Source organism: Semicossyphus pulcher, unplaced genomic scaffold (assembly GCF_022749685.1).
Source record: "Semicossyphus pulcher isolate SPU_LCO1_2020_fin unplaced genomic scaffold, fSemPul1.0.p SCAF_5, whole genome shotgun sequence".
NCBI lineage: Eukaryota > Metazoa > Chordata > Actinopteri > Labriformes > Labridae > Semicossyphus > Semicossyphus pulcher.
Window position 1 is genome coordinate 27,573,899 of NW_027211726.1, and position 18,319 is coordinate 27,592,217.

Below are 18,319 nucleotides of genomic sequence, written 5' to 3' on the forward strand. Positions count from 1 at the left end.
AAAAACATTCTTTGGCTAAAGTGAGGCACTAGTTGACTTTTCTTGGTATTTCTTTATCAGTAATTGCCAAGTTGGACATATTGGAATCTCCCACTCATAAATACTACTTGGACGTTGGTGTGAAACATATTCACAAATCAGAAACTTGCAATTAAACTAAATCTGATAGGACATGAATGCGGCATACGTTCAGCCTTACACAGCTACAACTACGATGTCAGACTCTTTGAATTGTTTAAAGAATTTGAAAATGTTACATTTCCTTCACTGAGCATTTTACCGTCAGTACAGAAAGAAGCCCCTTACTCTACATAAACAGGATTGAAGGGTGTAGCAGCTTTCATTTTCTGTCTATTTTCATATGATGTGTTGTTGCTCCTAGGGGCTGCCAGGAAAGCAGGGAGTAGCTGGACCCCCTGGTGCACAGGTAATTGGATTCATCTCCCATTTAATGAGGCATGCCATACTACATCCAAAATTTTATTGCAGCACTGTTAGACTTCAACAGATTTCACTGGTAGCATGCAGCCTGAGCTGACAGAAAATTGAATTCAGGACTAACAAAATTCTTGCTGTGGGTTTAGGGCGATGCTGGTGCTGAGGGAGCCATCGGGCCAGTCGGACTTCCTGGAAAGACTGTGAGAGCCTCCAAAACACATTACAATTATATCACTCTGTAAATCTGTTAGCGTCTCATGTAAAACTTTCAAACTTCTTGACACTTACCTGTTTTCACGCAGGGTGAGCCTGGAACAGACGGAGAAGATGGGAAACCAGGAGACAAAGGAGCAACTGTGAGTTGACTTTTACTTTTCTATTGTTTGTAGTTTCACTTCCTTGTTTTTTTGTTTGTTTTTTGTAGTAAAATTAATGTTATTTGTACTTTTTAATAAGCTTTCAGATTCCCTTGTATTGCTAAGTGGACATATGAACTGTTTATGTCATCACTTTGCAGGGTGGAACAGGAAAACAAGGACCTGTGGGGCCTGCAGGACCTCCAGGCATCCAGGTGAGACATTAACAATGGTTCCATGTAGCAGTGGAATGTAACTTAATACATTTACTCAAGTACTGCACTTACCAAGTACAAAATTGAGACTCTTGTACTTTCAATGTATTTTAAATTGTATGCAACAATAACATTCTGCTCCTCTTCATGCTTGCCCAGGGAATACTGTGGCTTCAAATTGGGTGACTTTAAATTTGAATCTCTCTAATGAACTGTTGCCACATCAGATTGACAGCGTCCATCCCAGTTACAAATAAATAAATGAATATGCCATGATAAAAACAATGAGTCAGTGAAAATGACATAATCTTTTGACCATAAAATGACAGCTTGTTTGGTGTTCAAAACCCCGCCAAATGTTGACAGCTGCCCAAAATTAATCCACCAGCCCAAAGCAATTTCCCCCAGCCCAAGGTAATCAAAAGAAGCCCAACTGCTGATAAAATACGGATTATACAAAAAAGTAAATCAGAGGAGGAAGATTTTAAAATAATCATCGTCAACATGACAAGCTGAAATACCATTTTGTGACGTAAAATCGAAACAGCTTCATCTTGACCTCATTCTTTTGCCTGGCCTGAATAATCTTTAATATCAAACCACTCCACCGTGTAGTAGTTGTAGTTTAAATTAGCACAACCTTAAACATCTACAGCAATGTACACTCACCGGCAACTTCATTAGGTACACCTGAAAAATCGAATGTAATCCAATACACCAGCACAGTCATGAGATTTGCTTTTATGTTGCCTGTAATGTACAGGCTTTTTTCTAAGCTGTCGTCGACGTGTTAATAAGAGGTGTTTCTAATACTCTGGCCCCCTCATGTACGCAAATAGGGAGGACAAAAAATTTGAGACACATCTCAATATAATGTAGTTCAGTACAACACCACCTTTAACTATGGCCTCCGTAATAAACATCATTGAATCGACACATATCCGACTCTCAACAAAACAGGTGTACCTAATGAAGTGGCCGGTGAGTGTATATATATTATTAAAGCTATAATATAAATCAAAAAACATCATATCTAATAATTTGACATGGACCATTTTACTGCACTACATTTGCTTTTGATACTAATAATGTTAAAAATATAAAATGTGATTCAGAGTTGTTTGTCAAATGTTTGTTTTCCAGGGTGACAAAGGTGATAAAGGTGACACTGGCGCCAAAGGAATGAAAGGTCACACTGGATACAAAGGTGATCAGGTTAGACGACATCTCATTTTACCAGTGTTACTTTTAAACATCCATCATAATGTCTGTGATAATACAGGTTGAGTGAAGTAATTCATGTTTTTTTTACGTGTCGTCCAGGGACCTATGGGACCAGAGGGACCAAAAGGAAGTCTGGTAAGACTTATCATCATCTCTGTATTTGTTTCTAATGTATCTATACTTTTAACTTTCTAACCATGTTACCTTCCTGAACAGGGAGACACAGGTGTTGCAGGAGACATTGGAGTCAAAGGGGACCAGGTCGGTGGAGCTGCTTTTTGTTCAGTTGAAGTAGCAACAACCTTTCTGTGAGTCAAAACAGGCGACTGATCTGTGTGTGTTTTCAGGGCCCTCCTGGTGTTCCTGGAATCAAAGGAGAGGTATAAAAACTACTCTCGACTACTCTCTCACGCTGCTGTTTTAAAACTGCTCTCAGTTATTCTGCCACTTCGCTGATATTACTAGAGGTTTCAATTATATGTGAACATCTACTGTAAACTTCTCGAACGCCCCCCTTGCATCCTGATGCAACCCCCTCACATATAAAAGAAACCTAAGTAGTGTCGCTAATGTCAGATTGGGATGGTAATGATGTATTTTTTTCAAACTAAGCGTGGAGAGAAGGGCACGAGAGGAGCTACAGGAGATGAAGGCAGACCAGGCCAGCCGGGGCACGAGGGTTTGGCTGGTCCAATGGGAGCTCGAGGACTGGAGGGAGAACCAGGCCTTCCTGGAGCATCAGGACCCAGAGGTCTACCTGTAAGTGTTACCATTACCAATACAAACGGTATATGTGCAGCAGCAGCAGCACACTTTCTAACAGCTGTGGTCGTCAAGGGTTAAAATCAATATGTAGGACCAATATAAAACATTGACAGCAAGCGTCTAAAAAGGGTACTGCAGTCTACATTCTAAATACTGTAGAGTGTTGTCTCCACCCGCCCCCTCCCCCCCAGATTCGAATGTTAGCCTTTCCTGCTTCAGCGTTCTGACCGTGGTTGCAACGCACAGGGGAGACTTGTCGGTCTGCTCCAGGGTCGAAGCTGCCGCTAGTTTCAGGGCTAACTCCCGTCACTTTACACACACAGCAGCGAGCAGGAAGCAAGACAGTCTTGAGGAGTATGTGGCTTTATTACACACACAGTCTTACTGTTCAGTTACCTAGTTACCTATAACATTCTCCGCTGATCCGCTCCGATCCCCGTTCACTCTCGTAACTCATGCGCACACACTCACTCCCTGCAACCCGGGGTGATGAAATGGGCAGTGGGCGGGATCGCGCAGGCCAAAACACACGCAGACGTTCCACCCCGAATGTAAATTTCAGGAGGAGAATATACTGGCTGCAGCATTGTTGTCGGAGAAAACAGTATTTCAACTTAGCATGTTCTCTTAATCTCTGATGACATATCATGGGCATTTTATGATACATTTCAGTAAATATATTACATATTGTTCCTTGAAGCCAAAAGTGGAGATGAAGCTCTGATCAACTCAAATGTAATTAAAAGAGACATACAGCAGTCAGTATTACGATCCGTCCATGTAATTAGTGAAATAATAAATCTATTGGTTGTAAACTTGGGATGTTATTGAATCTTTATTTTAATTTACTATAACTTTATCTAGCAAGGTGCTTTGGAATCTCAATGTTGGTGTCTCTGTAATTCGGTCCAGACTGAAATATCTCAACATTCGGATCGATTGCCAAAAAATGTCTTTCAGACATCTAATTTCCCAGATGGTGTATCTTTGATGATGTATGCTTTGGTGTTTGACCAAATCCTTGCAAAACTAATGACACTCCCATCTGCCTGAGTGGTTCATAAGTATTAGATAGTGTTTTTGCTATTTATAACAATTTGATTTAATAATCAGGTAATATCATCCTTTCACCTACCACAGATCAAAACCAGGCCTCGCGTAGCCTTGCTTTAACCTCGATAGTTTGTCTGGACAAATCATTGTCAGTTTTCACATTCGTCCTTCCACCTTTTTGGCTGTGATGCTTATAGAAAACTTAGTCCCCAGTTCTTAACCCTCTTGGTGTGCATTCCTACCCAAGAGGCTTCTAGACAAAAGAGACAAGAAAGCACTTTAACACTTTACAAACTCAGTGGAGAGCGATGAACTGTTTTATCCCCTGGGGCTTAATTGCATTCAGCCAATGTCCAATAAAACCACATTTAACCACAAGGTTTTTGTGTGGGTTTAGCTGTCAGAGCAATGTTGATGTATGAGGTGTGTTTTTGAAATGAAGCTAGCAAAAACTTTGTAGCTTATACATTTCGTATGAATGTGGTTGATGTCTAACTTATTAATATCACCCTCATCCTCCTCTTCCTGATCTATTCCTGACCTGATCTGTATCACTCTGTAATTGCTTAGCCAAGGCCACATGTGAACAATTATTTTCACAAGTGAAGGATTACATTTCAAATCAAGTTCATAACTTAGCCCCGTCTACCTTACACACCAACCTCCCTTTATCTGCGGTAATAACATCTGCATGTAAGCATTGTCACTGTAGTGTGTGTTAGCATGCTAACATTAGCAATTAACCCAACGCACTGATACAACTGCTACATACATGGCTGTAGACAGGTAGCATTGTTACTGTGGCCAGGCAAAGCCCTAAATTTCCTGTGCAGAAAAATAACCCCCTGCAACGAAAAATGTGTGAACAGCGTGAATAGTTTTTTAATGAGTTTCTTACAATTGTTTATATTATCAAATTTTTGTCTTTTTTTTTATTACTTGAGTACTTTATTTAATTTGCCTGTTTTGTGAGCTGCTGTAACGAGTAAATTTCCCCTGTGGGGGATCAATAAAGCTTATCTGATCTTATTTCCATCCATCTATCCATTATCTATACCGCTTATCCTGTTCAGGGTCGCGGGGAGGCTGGAGCCTATCCCAGCTGTCTAACACCCTGGACTGATCGCCAGTCAATCACAGGGCTGACACATAGAGACAGACAACCTTTCGCACTCACTCCCACACCTATGGCCAATTTAGACTCACCAGTTAACCTAACAAGCCTATCTTTGGACTGGATCCCGGAGAGAACCCACACATGCACAGGGAGAACATGCAAACTCCGCAAAGAAAGGCCAACTTTGTCCAAACCGGGGTTTGAACCAGTGACCTTCTAGCTGTAACCACTGCACCACCGTGCAGACCCCTTATCTTATCTTATCTTACTGATTTCACAACTTGCTATGGTGGATTTTTGGTGAAGTATATCTAACTTGACTGAAATCAAACAGATCTAGTGTCTTGTTTACACATCTTAATGTTTATTCAATTTTTCACAGGGCCCGAAAGTTAATGATGAGAAGCTCCGTGAGATGTGCTCAGCTGTTGTTGAAGGTGCGTTTGGTCACTTTGACTCTTTCACATCCATGTCGTCACTTACATTCAACAAATGATCAAACTTATCACGATACTTACTGTAAACTGAGTTCCTGTTTGAAGCTATTTTGTTCTCTGCCCATCTAGAACAATTAGCAGAATTTATGAAAGAGTTACTGAAGAGGCCAGCTGCCATTGGTGCCCCTGGTACTGCTGGACCTGCAGGCCCACCCGGCCCTCCTGGAGCAGCTGGAGCGGCCGGAGCAGCGGGGACCCCAGGGGCGAAGGGTCCCAAAGGCCACCCAGGCTTCTTTGGACTTCCAGGCGCACCAGGAAAGAATGGTCAGTAAACATTCTCCTCTTCTCGATGCTGAACTCCAACAAAGCTCTTCATTGGATTAGCAGAGCTGCTGGCTTCAGCAGTCTGTGTGAGCTTCAGCAGTGCTGTGATGGATAAGCTGAGCTGCTGCCGTAGCTGTATTGTTTTGTTTTTCCTTTCACAATTCATACAGTGGATGTTGTGGCAAGAAATTAAATGAAGCCCTTAGAGAAGCTTGTGGGCTCCGGCAGCACGCCTTTGTCTTCACACTGGCTCAGCACACTGACAGAAGTTATGCAAAGTGCTGTGCAGATGGAGCGGATTCACCCATGCATAACGTTATACAATCAATGATTCACCAAACCAGGCTGAATCAGAGTGGAGTCATTAAGTTTCCTAATTAACTGTGAGCACTGTATGCATCTCCATTTCATCTCAGCTTTAACCTGATGGTTTTCCGTGTGCTCTTCTGTTCTGCAGGTGATGCCGGGGAGAAGGGAGACAAGGGAGACAAGGGAGAGGACGGTGTCGGAATCAAAGGAAGCCCAGGCGCACCAGGGGCACCAGGTAAGGCTACTATCATGTCTTCAAAGAACATTGCTACTGAGATGAAAATGTAGGTCTTTAAAACGTCTATACTTAAGGTGCTTTTTGACAGCAGGAACTTTCCCCAGGAATGAGTAACCTTTTAAGGAACCAGGGTCTAAATTTAGTTCCGGGGTATTTGATTTACCCCCTGAAAAGTCACTGCTCGGGGGGTTCTACTGATCGTTTCTTATTGGTCGAGCACTCACAGCATTTTATTTCACCCGCCATGTCTAAAAGACTGCAGCTGCAAGCTCGCTGTTATCACCGTGCTTTCAGATGAAGTCAGAGAAGAATGCACGATCAAAAACAGCACAAGTTGAATCTCCGCCATGCTAACGGGCTAACTGTAGTGTCGCACAAATGATGATACCGGCCCATCATCTTTGTTGTATGGCCTTCATCTTCTTCTTACCACCACCTACTGGGTTGGCAGTGTAGTGCAATTACTTATATTGCTTCTCCATATGTCACGGGCCTGGTTTGCATAATCTTCCCGGGACTTTAGGTGGAAATGCAGACAACAGTGGGCCACAGAAACCATTTATTTTCTTGTAGAGAAGTTTTTGGAACTAAAAGTTCAACTACCTGGTCGAAAAGCAACTTTAAACTTTATTAGTGGAACTGAGCTTCAGATCCTCCTCACTTTTTGTTTGGAAAATATACAATGATGCCGCTGTTATTACTCAGCTCTTCCAGTTTTCAAAAGAGGTAAAAACATCAACATCCAAGCTCGCTCTTTTTCCATGGCAGCAGTTAAAAGACTTTTTAGGGTTGATTTGGGCCCTGTTTACACCTGGCATTGATACGTCTTTTGTGATCCCTGAAATTATGATTTTGTCCTTGTTAACATAATTAAAAGTGGGGGTCATAACATAAAGCGTCAGGGTCCTTACTTGAGTTATGAACATTTTAAATGGCAACAAAGAATGCAGAAAACATTTTTGAACACATAATCTAAAAAGCCTTTCGAGTCTTGGCCAATCGAGGGACTTTACACTACATGTAACATTCACCCGGTCACACTAACATTCATACACTGATGACGGTGCCATTCAAGGCACTTCATCATTTTCATACATTCACAAACATTCATGCCTGTTGGCTTTGCCTCAGGAGCAACTAGGAGTTGTATCTTGCCCAAGAATATTTGGACATGTAGACGGGAGGAGCCGGGCATCGAACCAACGAAGCATCCAATTGGAGGGCGACCCACTCTATCCCTTAGCCACAGTTATAAAGTTCTGATTTAACACAGAAGTCAGGGAGGCCATGCTGCTGAAACAACACACTCCGGTGGCGCAGTAACAGTAAATTCATCAAACTCCAAGCTACAACAGCTAACATGTTTGTCTTCTTCATGTAAACATAATTTTGACCATATTAGTATAAAAGTCAAAATTCACATGCAGGATATACAAAGTTCACATACTTTTTTAGTGTGACTTTAATATTTCCCCTTTTTTTTTATCTCACCCTAAGGTGCAGTAGGCGCTCCTGGCATCGGCAAGGATGGCAAAAATGGAGAACGTGGTGAGACAGGAAATCCCGGTGCCCCAGGAGCAGCCGGTCCCAGGGGACCCTCAGGGCCGCCCGGGCTTTGTGATCCATCAACCTGTATTAACAGACTTCCTCTCTATATGGTCAGCGGAAAGAAGTCTGCTGGATACAAAAACTAATGAGACATCGCAGCTCAGTGAAACAGTCCAGATCTCATCCTGCAGAGACCACGTTCAGGGCTTCTCTGGAGTCCAGCCGTGGTGATCTTTGGGAGTCTTCAAATGTCTCCATCTGAACCACGGGTCTAAGAGGCGCACAGGGAAACAGAGACCATGCACCACTGTAGAATACTGTATAGACATTTTATCTTGTATGTGATTTTAAGGAAAGCTAATGTTCATAGATAGCTGCTACTGATGCCAAAGAAACTTCTTCCAGCTGACGACAGGCATGCAGGCCTATGAGTTTACCCACATAAATCTACAGTTACAACTGCTGAGCCCTTTTTTTAAGAAAAATACATATGAGCAGGTTGTAAATCATTCTAAACGTTGATTTCTGATTTTACTTTTATGCATGTACTTTCTCCATTCCTTGACTAAGCTCCCTGAAAACATTGCTTCTTTTCTTTTAGCTACTCTTAAATCTTAGAGCATAACAGGGACTATTTTGAACCAATGATTCTCCGCTGCAGTCATGAGCCAGTAAGGAAGTAAATTTAACTATGTTTTTAATCTTTGATTTTGAAACTACACAAATAATAATAATAAATCACTTTAACATCTTTAAATTTGACTACAAGTGCAGACCTGAGCTGACATCTCCATCTTTTAGGATCATACATTTTTGGCTTGATTTTGTCATAATAATGTTCTTTAAAAATGTAATAAAGTGATATGTTTTGGAAGCCTTGCATAGTAATTTATTTAGACTGCTTCACATTTAATAGGGCACATCTTAAAGCTGCTGCAGCTATGTTCCAATAATATTAAAATTCAAAGATGTTTAATTGACAATGAGTCACATCATTTCACATCATGATTGAAGGACTTCTGTAGATGGGTATGTTGATGGAATCTACAGTGAAAGGGTTTTTGTGTAGAGAACAAGGTCCAGAGTTGTGATGGATATAATCTGGATTCAGGTGGGCATGTCACCGTTGCCTGGTAACAAAGTAAAGTCAACATCATTCCCACCTGTGTCTGCACAGCACAAACACATTCACAGATCAAATATGACCTTTACCCAACAGCTGGAAGGATAGTTAGCACAGCAGCCATTCAAAAGACAGTCCTTCGATTGAATAGATCTTATCATGGCTGAGAGTCAGTGGGTCCAAAAAATTAGATTCAACAATACTGGTTGCTTTACATCTTCAGCCCGTAAAGATTGAACGTGATGGATGGCAGGAAAAGTACACTTGATTTTAAATGTATAGTGATGGATCTGAGCAGGAGCTCAAACTAAGTTGGACATTAACTATCAAAGCCAGTTTTATAAAATGAATCCATTCCAGTCTTTATTATACATTACAGTACATGTGTCTTTCCCATACTTACAATATGCCATTAATTTTAAATATCTTAGCACCAATTCATCAGGAAAGAAAGGGAAAACAAGGTAATGAATTTCAGTTAAGGCATTAAAATACATGGTTGCTTCAAATCCTTAATAATTTAGCAGTATAACTTAAAAGATATTTCAACTGCAAAAGCAGCTCATTCAAATAGTCAACTGTGTTTGTGTTATATGCATTACATTATTTAAGGCTTTTTGGAGCATCTGACCGTCCCACCCTTTAACACGTCTATTGGTAACTGTAACACATATTTAAAAAACCAAGAGAGAGCAACACTGATATGGTTTTACTGTTCACTAAGAAACCACTGACGAAGAAGCAGCTAAAAGAAAGTAATATTCAAAATTATAACAATACTGACAGAGCACACACCGTGGCTACCTTTAAGCCAACATTCTCTAACAATAGCACCCCATTACTGCAGATTTAAACTGACAATCTCAAAGAATTTAGTTCTCTTCGGCACCCCCTAATGGCGATATATGGTATTTGCGGGAGGACGCGTCCCAATTTAAGCAGAAGTCTGTTTCTTTTTCTTTGGATTTTCACTTATTTTTGAAGTTGTTTCTGTGGTCATCAATCTTTTCTTAGTTTTTTCAGCCATATTAGATGATACTGTTTACTCGCATTTACATCTACAACATTTACAGAAAGCGGAAATGCATCCGCTTAGCTCCGCCTACCCTCTCTGGCAGACCAACCTGAATGTCGCCACAGACACCCAGTCCATAATAATACTATATACTGCAAATGCAAAGGCTTTCATCAGTGGGCCATAGGCTCAATCGCCATTGTGTTACCTCATTCGGTGATTAGATAGTGACTTAACAGACATTCATTTACATGAAAATCTTGGAGATTATTACTTGAAGCGAGCTCATATAACTTTGTAACTTTGTAAATTTAGCTGAGCATTAAGCCTGATTTATACTTCTGTGTTGCAGCTACAGTGTGGCCTAAGCCTTAGCCTGATGTGCACCTCCCCAGAGAACACATTGAAGTGATGCTGACCTCTCAACATCTGTGATTGGTCTGCATTATACTATCACATAGACATGACAGGGGGCACTGTGCTTGATGCTAGTTTGCAGCTAGCTGTTACAGTCTGTTAGCTTTAACATCAGGGATACACATCAGGAATAATTATCATACCAGACCACGCAACAACAAATCCTACAGGTGCCTTTGAATGCTTATGATTACATCTTTTAATTTTAGAAAAAAGAATGTTATTCCTTGTTTCAAAAATGACGTAGCCATATAAGTCTAATGCCCCCAGAGCAGCCTAGAAATATTCCTGCCCGTTTTAGCACCATCTCTAAGTGATGTCTGAGGCACAACTACACATTCTTCATAAATGACCTTCAAATAGGTAACCTGAGCAAGAGTTGTGATCTAATACTGGCCATATAGTGAATCTTCCACCCTAGGTTCATACAGTATATCTTTGCAACCCTTACATAAGATTTCTATATTCTCTTGTATAAATTGCTCTTTAACTTCCCCTCTGTTCTTGTGTGTGTTGAAGTATTTTTTTTTGTTTTTTCTTTTAAAGAAGATTAATGTGATACCTTTTGTAGAGGGCCCTTTAATAGGTTCTAGATGACCAGTATGTCTGTCGCTGGGGAGACGTTTAATTGGTCCATAAGGGACGAAAGGCAAAACATCTTTCAAATGGTTTCCACAATACTCAGGTCATCAAGATGCAGGGAAGCAGCTTTCCAATTTAAGGTTCCAGGGGACAAATAAGAAAAGCAATGTCTTTTCACAGCAGGGCTGAGCTGCCCGGGCACTGCCACAGCGTAGGCACTTAATAAGCCTCAACGAACAGAAAGGAAGTGACACATTTAGAGAGAGCAGCGTGAACAAGCGGCTTTTCAAGAAAGGTGAACAAAGGCGGCAATTATACCACCTCCTTAAAGCTGTTTACTGCTCAAGTCTATGCATTACTCTAAAAGAGAGAATGACCAGAGCCACTTCATTAAAACATAAAAGTACAAATCTAAGAGTGGCATTACTTCCTGCCTCCACTTCTCTGCTTTAGACTGAATAGGCCGCCTGTGGGTGAGTCTGGAACTAATCTTTACATGGCTTGCATGTATATGCATTTCTATCATGTTAGTAGTAATTTGGACAGACTTCCAAGCAAATTTAAATATAACTTTCATTTTAAAATTAGATACACCTTTAAAGGGCTCTAACTAAACTAATTGATTGACAGTATAGGTATGGTTTTAGGCATTTTTTTGAATTAAATCCTTCAAATCTTTAGTACCTTATGTGAGTAAATTTACTGTCTCCAGATGATCCCCAGGATAAAATCTTATTTTTTTCTGTCTGAATAAATCAGACATGTTCTGAAATAGAGTAAAATTAGTTTAATATGTTAGGGGGGAATTTGTTCCAAAAGTTATTATACTTGTATTGGGATGCCAGTACTTTACAAAACTAGGCTGCATGAGAACACTGCTGCCAGCTCGGAAGCACGTAATGTAAAAATGTGGCCATTCATCACTCTGCACACTAACTCATTAACACTCCTCCTACACAAAATCACTATTGGTATTTGAGATTGTGCCTCACACTGTCAGTCCCATCAATGACAATAAAACAGATAGTTCCCTTGACTGAGTAATTACCAATAGACTGGTAGAGGATCTGTAGAAGAAATCAATTTAGTGAGCAGTAACTGCCATCTCTTGTTTAGCGTAGGACTGTGTGGGCTGTGAATTGTAATTGATGCAAAATAGTGTGAAGCAGGAAACAAAGACTGGATCAGACAAATTCCTGCAAGAGATGCCTGGCTGAAATTTTGGATTATCATTGATGAAATGATACAATATCAGACTCCCAAATCTTTACTCCCAGTGGGGGGGTTTAGGAGGAGGGAATTGCATAATCCTTGCTGTCTCCCTATATACTTTACAGGAAGCATGCAAGTGAAGAGAAAAACTGTTTAGCTGCCCTCTTTAACCCATATTAACGCTTAAGTCCCTCTATGCTTAATCCCCATCCATCCCAAACTTCATAACAAAAACAAACAGAACAAAGAATCTGACCGGCAGCACGTATTGCTTCAGCCCTCCATACTGAGGTTATCTTGAAAGAGGAAAAGTTCTTGATTCAGACTGACACGAGTTCATAAATACAGTTGGACTTCAAGCTCTTTGTGTCTCTTTTCTCTTAAGTCCCTTTGACATTTTTGGTGTGGGGTCTTTGTGCCAGGCTGGCATAGTAGGCACACTGGCTGGGGTCACATTGGCCAGGAGGACCCGGAGGTCCAGGCTGACCGTGGGGGCCGGGGTTTCCTGGCTCTCCTTGGGCTCCAGCTTGTCCTGGGCTTCCGTCTTTACCATAACCAGGCAAACCGGCTGGGCCTGTGGTGGGAAGAGGTAGGATCAGATACCTCAAATTGGATGAAAGCAACCTCATAAAATTAAATACAGTAAGTAGGAGAGGTTGTTACCTATCGGGCCAGTAGGTCCTTGCTCTCCTCTATCACCAACACCGGCATCTCCCTTTTCTCCCTTCGTTCCTTTCTCACCTGAAGGAAGAAGAAAAACAAGAGTTCAGTTTAGTTTTCATTGAACAGATGCAGCACACACAGAGTTCCCATGTTTGTTCTGTACAAAAACACTACTTCTACTTCCTGATGTGTTTGTCTGATGGTACCTCCATGTCTTTTCTATCTGATACGAATCATTCCAAGTCAGTTTAATGTCCCCTGCTCCCACAGAGAGTGGTTTTAACAACAGTGGTTTTTATTCTGGAGACATCGTCATTGTTTAAATTTAAATCTACAACATCTTTAACTCTTCTGAAATCACATCGTCATGCAAGTGTTTGCAATTTTAGAATTGGAAACCTTAAAAAGGGCACACACAACCACCACTGCTTTGAGTCTTCCCTACCTTTAGGGCCCAAGGGTCCCCTGGGTCCTTCTCCTCCATTCTGTCCAGGCATACCAGGCTCCCCAGGAGGGCCAGGTCTTCCAGAACTGCCGTCTTTACCCGGAGTGCCTGGAGGTCCTGGACGGCCCGCTGTGCTCTTCACATGGGCTGGCTGGAACTGAGCCATGAGGTAAGCCATTTTGGCTGGACACAAAAGAAAGGTTAGTTTAGCGTCATACGAGGGTTATCCTGTTAGCCAGGATTAAGCTAACTGTGATCCAAAGACAGACAGGACTCTCCTCACCATCTAATTGTTTTGCCAGCTCATCCTGGATGAGCCGTCTCATCTGCTCCAGTGATACTGACTCTCCCTGAAACCACAGCGATGTTGATGATTAATCCGTTATCAATACCTTCCTCTATTGTTTGTAACCTAATTAGGTTTAGAGCTTTCAGAATGATACGACTCACCCTTTGGCCTGGGATACCAGGGTTTCCTGAAGGTCCTTGTGGCCCAGGAGCTCCTAATTCTCCTGGTGGTCCTGACATGCCCATCATCCCTGTGTGGCCCTTTCTGCCTGGGGATCCAGGGTTTCCAGGCATACCGGGCTCTCCTGAATGTCCTTTATCTCCCTTCGTTCCTGGATCTCCCTGGATAAGAAGACAGTGACAGTCAATTTTCAGGGCTTGAAGCAGCTTTAAAATAACTGATGGATTACAGGATAGTTAGGAAGATGCATGAGGGAAAAAAGCATATTCCCTGTGTAGTCATATGTGTTAATGTCACACAAATATCTGTATTTGTATTGTGAATTATTGTTGTTAAATTGTCTAATTAATTAATTGTGTGTGTTAAATTAGTTTCGGCTATATTTAAAACTCTTTATATTGTAAATGTTTTAACAAATAACACAATATTTAACCACATTTGTAACTACATTTGTCATAAAGGAGTGTTGATTGCGTATATAATGGAAGGAGGACCACATAAATGATGGTCTGATGTGTACGGAAAAATGTTTTTAAAAATAAATATTTTGAAGAAAATACAAAAGCTCTCTTTTACAAATTGTGTGCACTTTTGCGAAGGTTCAGCCCAGTGTACAGTAGACAGAAGTCAAGTCAGCAGGTATGAGGCTTCAATATTAGATCAGTTATGCTTTATGCTGCACTGCCAAAAAAATCTGATGAACCGTGAGAAAAAGTTATTGATGACAGAGCATGCCGAAAGTCTAAATTGTGAATTAAAGGGCAGTAACACCTCTCTGTTAATGCAAATGAACATCAGGACTTGCTAGTAACCTGACATGTGTGCAGTTACTGTTTCCGGTCAACTCTCCCTTAGCACTATCCAATAAAAGTGTTAAATATGTTGGCTTTTGCTCTATTGGGTTGTGATTTCTAAGAAAACTCTGCTTTAGAGGCCTGCTAGCTGCTGGTAAAGTGAACCCAGCTAACGTTACATTACAGCAGATAAGGCAAAAGCACCGCACACACAAGGGCAGCTGTGTATCGAGTCTTGAAAATAGTGACCCTGCAAGATACCCAGTCCAAACTTATGTAGTCTATGAATAAAATGGATTTGGATATGAGGGGGTGTCCAACTATAGTCTTGTCATGTATGGAAGTCATCAGTTGCTGTAAATTGAGCTCTCAGGGCAACTGTAATAACATGCCACAAAAAAAGTGAAATATTATAATTATGAATGTTTTCTAAAAACCCTGTAAGAAATGACTCCTCTGTGTGTTCAGTGATTATCATTTAAACTCATTTGCATCACTAAACTATCTCAGGTGACTGGTGTATCTATTTGTTTACATCTCTAGAAATCACCTTATCTCCTTTGTTGCCACGATCACCAGCTCTGCCCGTCATCCCCTGAGAAACACAATGAAACAGTCAACATGAGCAAGAAATCTGTTTATATTTTATCATATTAGAGATCAATCTTGTCTTGAGAAGTGTCTACCTGTTTTCCCTCTGGGCCAATTGGACCAGGAGGACCCTGGAAATCAAGATAAGATAAGTTCTTTAGTAGTAAGTAAACATCTCCCACAGCCGGGCATATGTGAGCTGCAAGTAATCTTTTAATCAAAACATGTCAAATGTAGCACTCACCGTGGGTCCTTTAGGCCCACTAAAGCCGGGTAATCCTGGACTGCCGGCCTCTCCCTTGTCTCCCCTGAGACCCTGCATGACAGCAGAGACATGGCCGTTCATCACATGGCACACACGTGGCGTACTGTGCTTGTTTTTTAAAAGCCTCGCTCATTACTGAGGATTCAGGAGGATTAACATTTAGTTCTAGTTCTTATCATCATGCAGCAGTGCTGTGGATAAAAATCTCATAAACCAATCTTGCAGCGGAACATGCCAGCTTTAAGAGATTAAAATTCATATTTACAAGAGACATGTGGGCATGAAGACAAGCTGACTGCGACAGCCACAGACTGCAGGAATTTATTCATGCTTTCAACAAAGAGTGAATGTTTCCCTTTCTCTTTTTCATCTTTATATTCTTGAATGGATTCACTATCCTCTGTGTTCCTTTCCACTCACTACACTCTCCTCTCTCTTCGCGGTAAATGTGCCCACCTGATAACATTTTTGGCAATATCTGATCATGCCTCTAAATACTTTCACCCTCCACTGAAATCACTCTCTACTCCTCTTCCAACCTTTCTGCATCTTGATCCTGCCCTCTTCCCCACTGCAGGCTATTTCTGATGATCTGCTCCCTTTGCTGACTGATATCATCAGCTTGTCTCTGATAGCTGGCTGCATATCGTCTGCCCCCAGTTTGCAACAGTTACTCCTCTTCCCAAGGAAACATTCTTCAGCGTATGGACTATAGACTGTGTAAAAAAGATGGACGACATGACAGCTCCCTAAAAGTGAAGCTAAAACATCTGTATCGCCCCCTGCTGACTGGCTGCAGTATAGGTCATAAAGCTCAAACATTGTTTCTGTCATTAAAGTTATTAAAGTTTAATTTTAATCAGTTATTTGATGCTGTAAAAATGATGATTGACAACTCTGCAGCCAATCTGTTCCGGATTAACAGAGTAGAGGCCAAACAGCGAGAGGAAACAAAATTAAAACGATCACTAGGTCATTGAAGTTTCCATATCTGTGAACGTCTGCTTCAGACCAACACAAAGAAGCTGTTCTGCTGTTAAATACGCTGGCGTGCAGAATCCTTGCTGTTTCTTCGGTAATTTAAGTGTGTGTTTTGGTTAGTGGAAGTGGCTACAGCGGCGTCACCGATCTCTACTGCACAACTACTGCACAGGAGGACAAGGTTTTGGAATTGCTTCACTAGAAGTGCTTGTTTTTTTCACTGACAGGCTCACATTGTTAGTTAACTGTCTCACCACATTAGACTGATGCTTTTTTTAAAACCAGGACCAGAACCCAGACTATATTGTGAAAATGAATCTTGCAGAACATGAGTTGCTTGTGTACTGCTGCCTCTACTGGTAAGATTGTCTGTATAGCTGCCTGACATTATTATTTTAAAGGGTTAGCTTGGATCTAACACAACACAACAACTTTAACAAACTAACAAGTCGAGGCAGCACTGAAGTCTGTTGGCTTTGATGAGAACTATGTAATGGAAAGAGAGATAAGGGGAATGACATGCAACAAGGTAACCCAATCAGACTGGGGACACATCAGTTGTGTTGGTATTTATAGCCACTACAGTACATATAACAGGACATACCGGTACACATGAATCAAATCCCATTTGTCAAGGATGGGCCTAAAATCTGCGGCCAGAATTAATATTACAAAAACAAACACTAAGTTAAAAGTTCATGAAAATAAAATCACCTGTTTTCATGGACTAAAAGAAAAAGAGTAACAGACAAAAAATTAGGGCACACAGTTAAGAAAGCTTGCAAGCATCTGTTCACCTGTACCTAAAGACATAAATGTAGGAAGATCATTGAGAGCAGCCTTGTTTTCTCACTTGCCTCTTTAGACTTCCAAAGTTCTGAGACTTTTAGACCAATCTGTTTACAGAACTTTAATTGGTCGTTGTTCATAAAACACCAACGCACATTTGTTCAGGGTTGACCAGGCGTATGGGGACACAGCGCTTCAGTACAATTAAGAAGACAGATAGGACGTTGCTCCTCTGTTTTAAACGAGAGAGATTAACAGCAACGACAGCATTTTTTCATTTCTTAATTCAATTATGTTAATACCAGTTGTAAGGGAGCCTCATAAATGTAACATCTAGTTTAATCCTTACACACTCAACTTGTGATGGAACTCCTGGCTGTCACCTCCACATCAAGGACAACCTTGACAGGTCTTTGCTTTGTCCTTGATGTATGCTGCACTCCAAATCCCTAAATGACCCTGTTTGCATACTGCGTCATCAGATGGTTCAGACCTTTGTCACCAGGGACACAGCTTTATTACTCTTCGATAAAGAACTTTGTGTGGCACATAGGCCTGCTGAGAGAATGTTAGGCTTTGTCCACTCCAACCTGTTCTCTACGATTTCTTCTACTGCCAGCAACCTGGTCAACAACTTTCAATTGTAGCTCAGCCAGGGGATCATTATGTTTTCAATCCCAGTCAGGACAACATTTACTCAACTCGTCTTCTAGAAATACTTCACATCCTTCTCACGCCTACAGAAACATCCCACATACAGTAACTGCCTGCTCTTTTAGCTCTGCAATGTTCTTTTGTCCAAATGTTCCTCCCTGCCTCTTATTTAATCTTTTCACTTCTCTGTTGAACGTGTTCCCTCTGTGAAACAAATATATTAGTCACAGTCTTGATTAAGGTGCTAAAGTGTTTCTTTTGTTTGTTTGCACCGTTAGTCAGCTAAAAGTCCACA

At 41.1% G+C, this 18,319-nt stretch overlaps 2 protein-coding genes across 2 annotated transcripts in view; one reads left to right on the forward strand and one right to left on the reverse strand.

The window, feature by feature from the left end:
- LOC138609257 (collagen alpha-1(IX) chain-like) overlaps positions 1-8,891 on the forward strand; it is a 28,449-nt gene extending 19,558 nt beyond the window's left edge. The window contains exons 25-37 of the mRNA XM_069681894.1: positions 383-427; positions 585-638; positions 741-794; positions 956-1,009; positions 2,153-2,224; positions 2,333-2,368; positions 2,450-2,494; positions 2,581-2,613; positions 2,846-2,992; positions 5,551-5,605; positions 5,735-5,929; positions 6,387-6,473; positions 7,974-8,891. Coding sequence (XP_069537995.1) covers positions 383-427; positions 585-638; positions 741-794; positions 956-1,009; positions 2,153-2,224; positions 2,333-2,368; positions 2,450-2,494; positions 2,581-2,613; positions 2,846-2,992; positions 5,551-5,605; positions 5,735-5,929; positions 6,387-6,473; positions 7,974-8,170 — 1,074 coding nt within the window. The 3' untranslated portion in view covers positions 8,171-8,891. The remainder of the gene's footprint in view (positions 1-382; positions 428-584; positions 639-740; positions 795-955; positions 1,010-2,152; positions 2,225-2,332; positions 2,369-2,449; positions 2,495-2,580; positions 2,614-2,845; positions 2,993-5,550; positions 5,606-5,734; positions 5,930-6,386; positions 6,474-7,973) is intronic.
- Positions 8,892-9,483: 592 nt separating this feature from the next.
- col22a1 (collagen, type XXII, alpha 1) overlaps positions 9,484-18,319 on the reverse strand; it is a 56,536-nt gene continuing 47,700 nt past the window's right edge. The window contains exons 58-65 of the mRNA XM_069681431.1: positions 15,580-15,651; positions 15,431-15,466; positions 15,295-15,339; positions 13,932-14,111; positions 13,765-13,831; positions 13,482-13,664; positions 13,037-13,114; positions 9,484-12,947 (exon numbers count right to left, since the gene is read on the reverse strand). Coding sequence (XP_069537532.1) covers positions 12,754-12,947; positions 13,037-13,114; positions 13,482-13,664; positions 13,765-13,831; positions 13,932-14,111; positions 15,295-15,339; positions 15,431-15,466; positions 15,580-15,651 — 855 coding nt within the window. The 3' untranslated portion in view covers positions 9,484-12,753. The remainder of the gene's footprint in view (positions 12,948-13,036; positions 13,115-13,481; positions 13,665-13,764; positions 13,832-13,931; positions 14,112-15,294; positions 15,340-15,430; positions 15,467-15,579; positions 15,652-18,319) is intronic.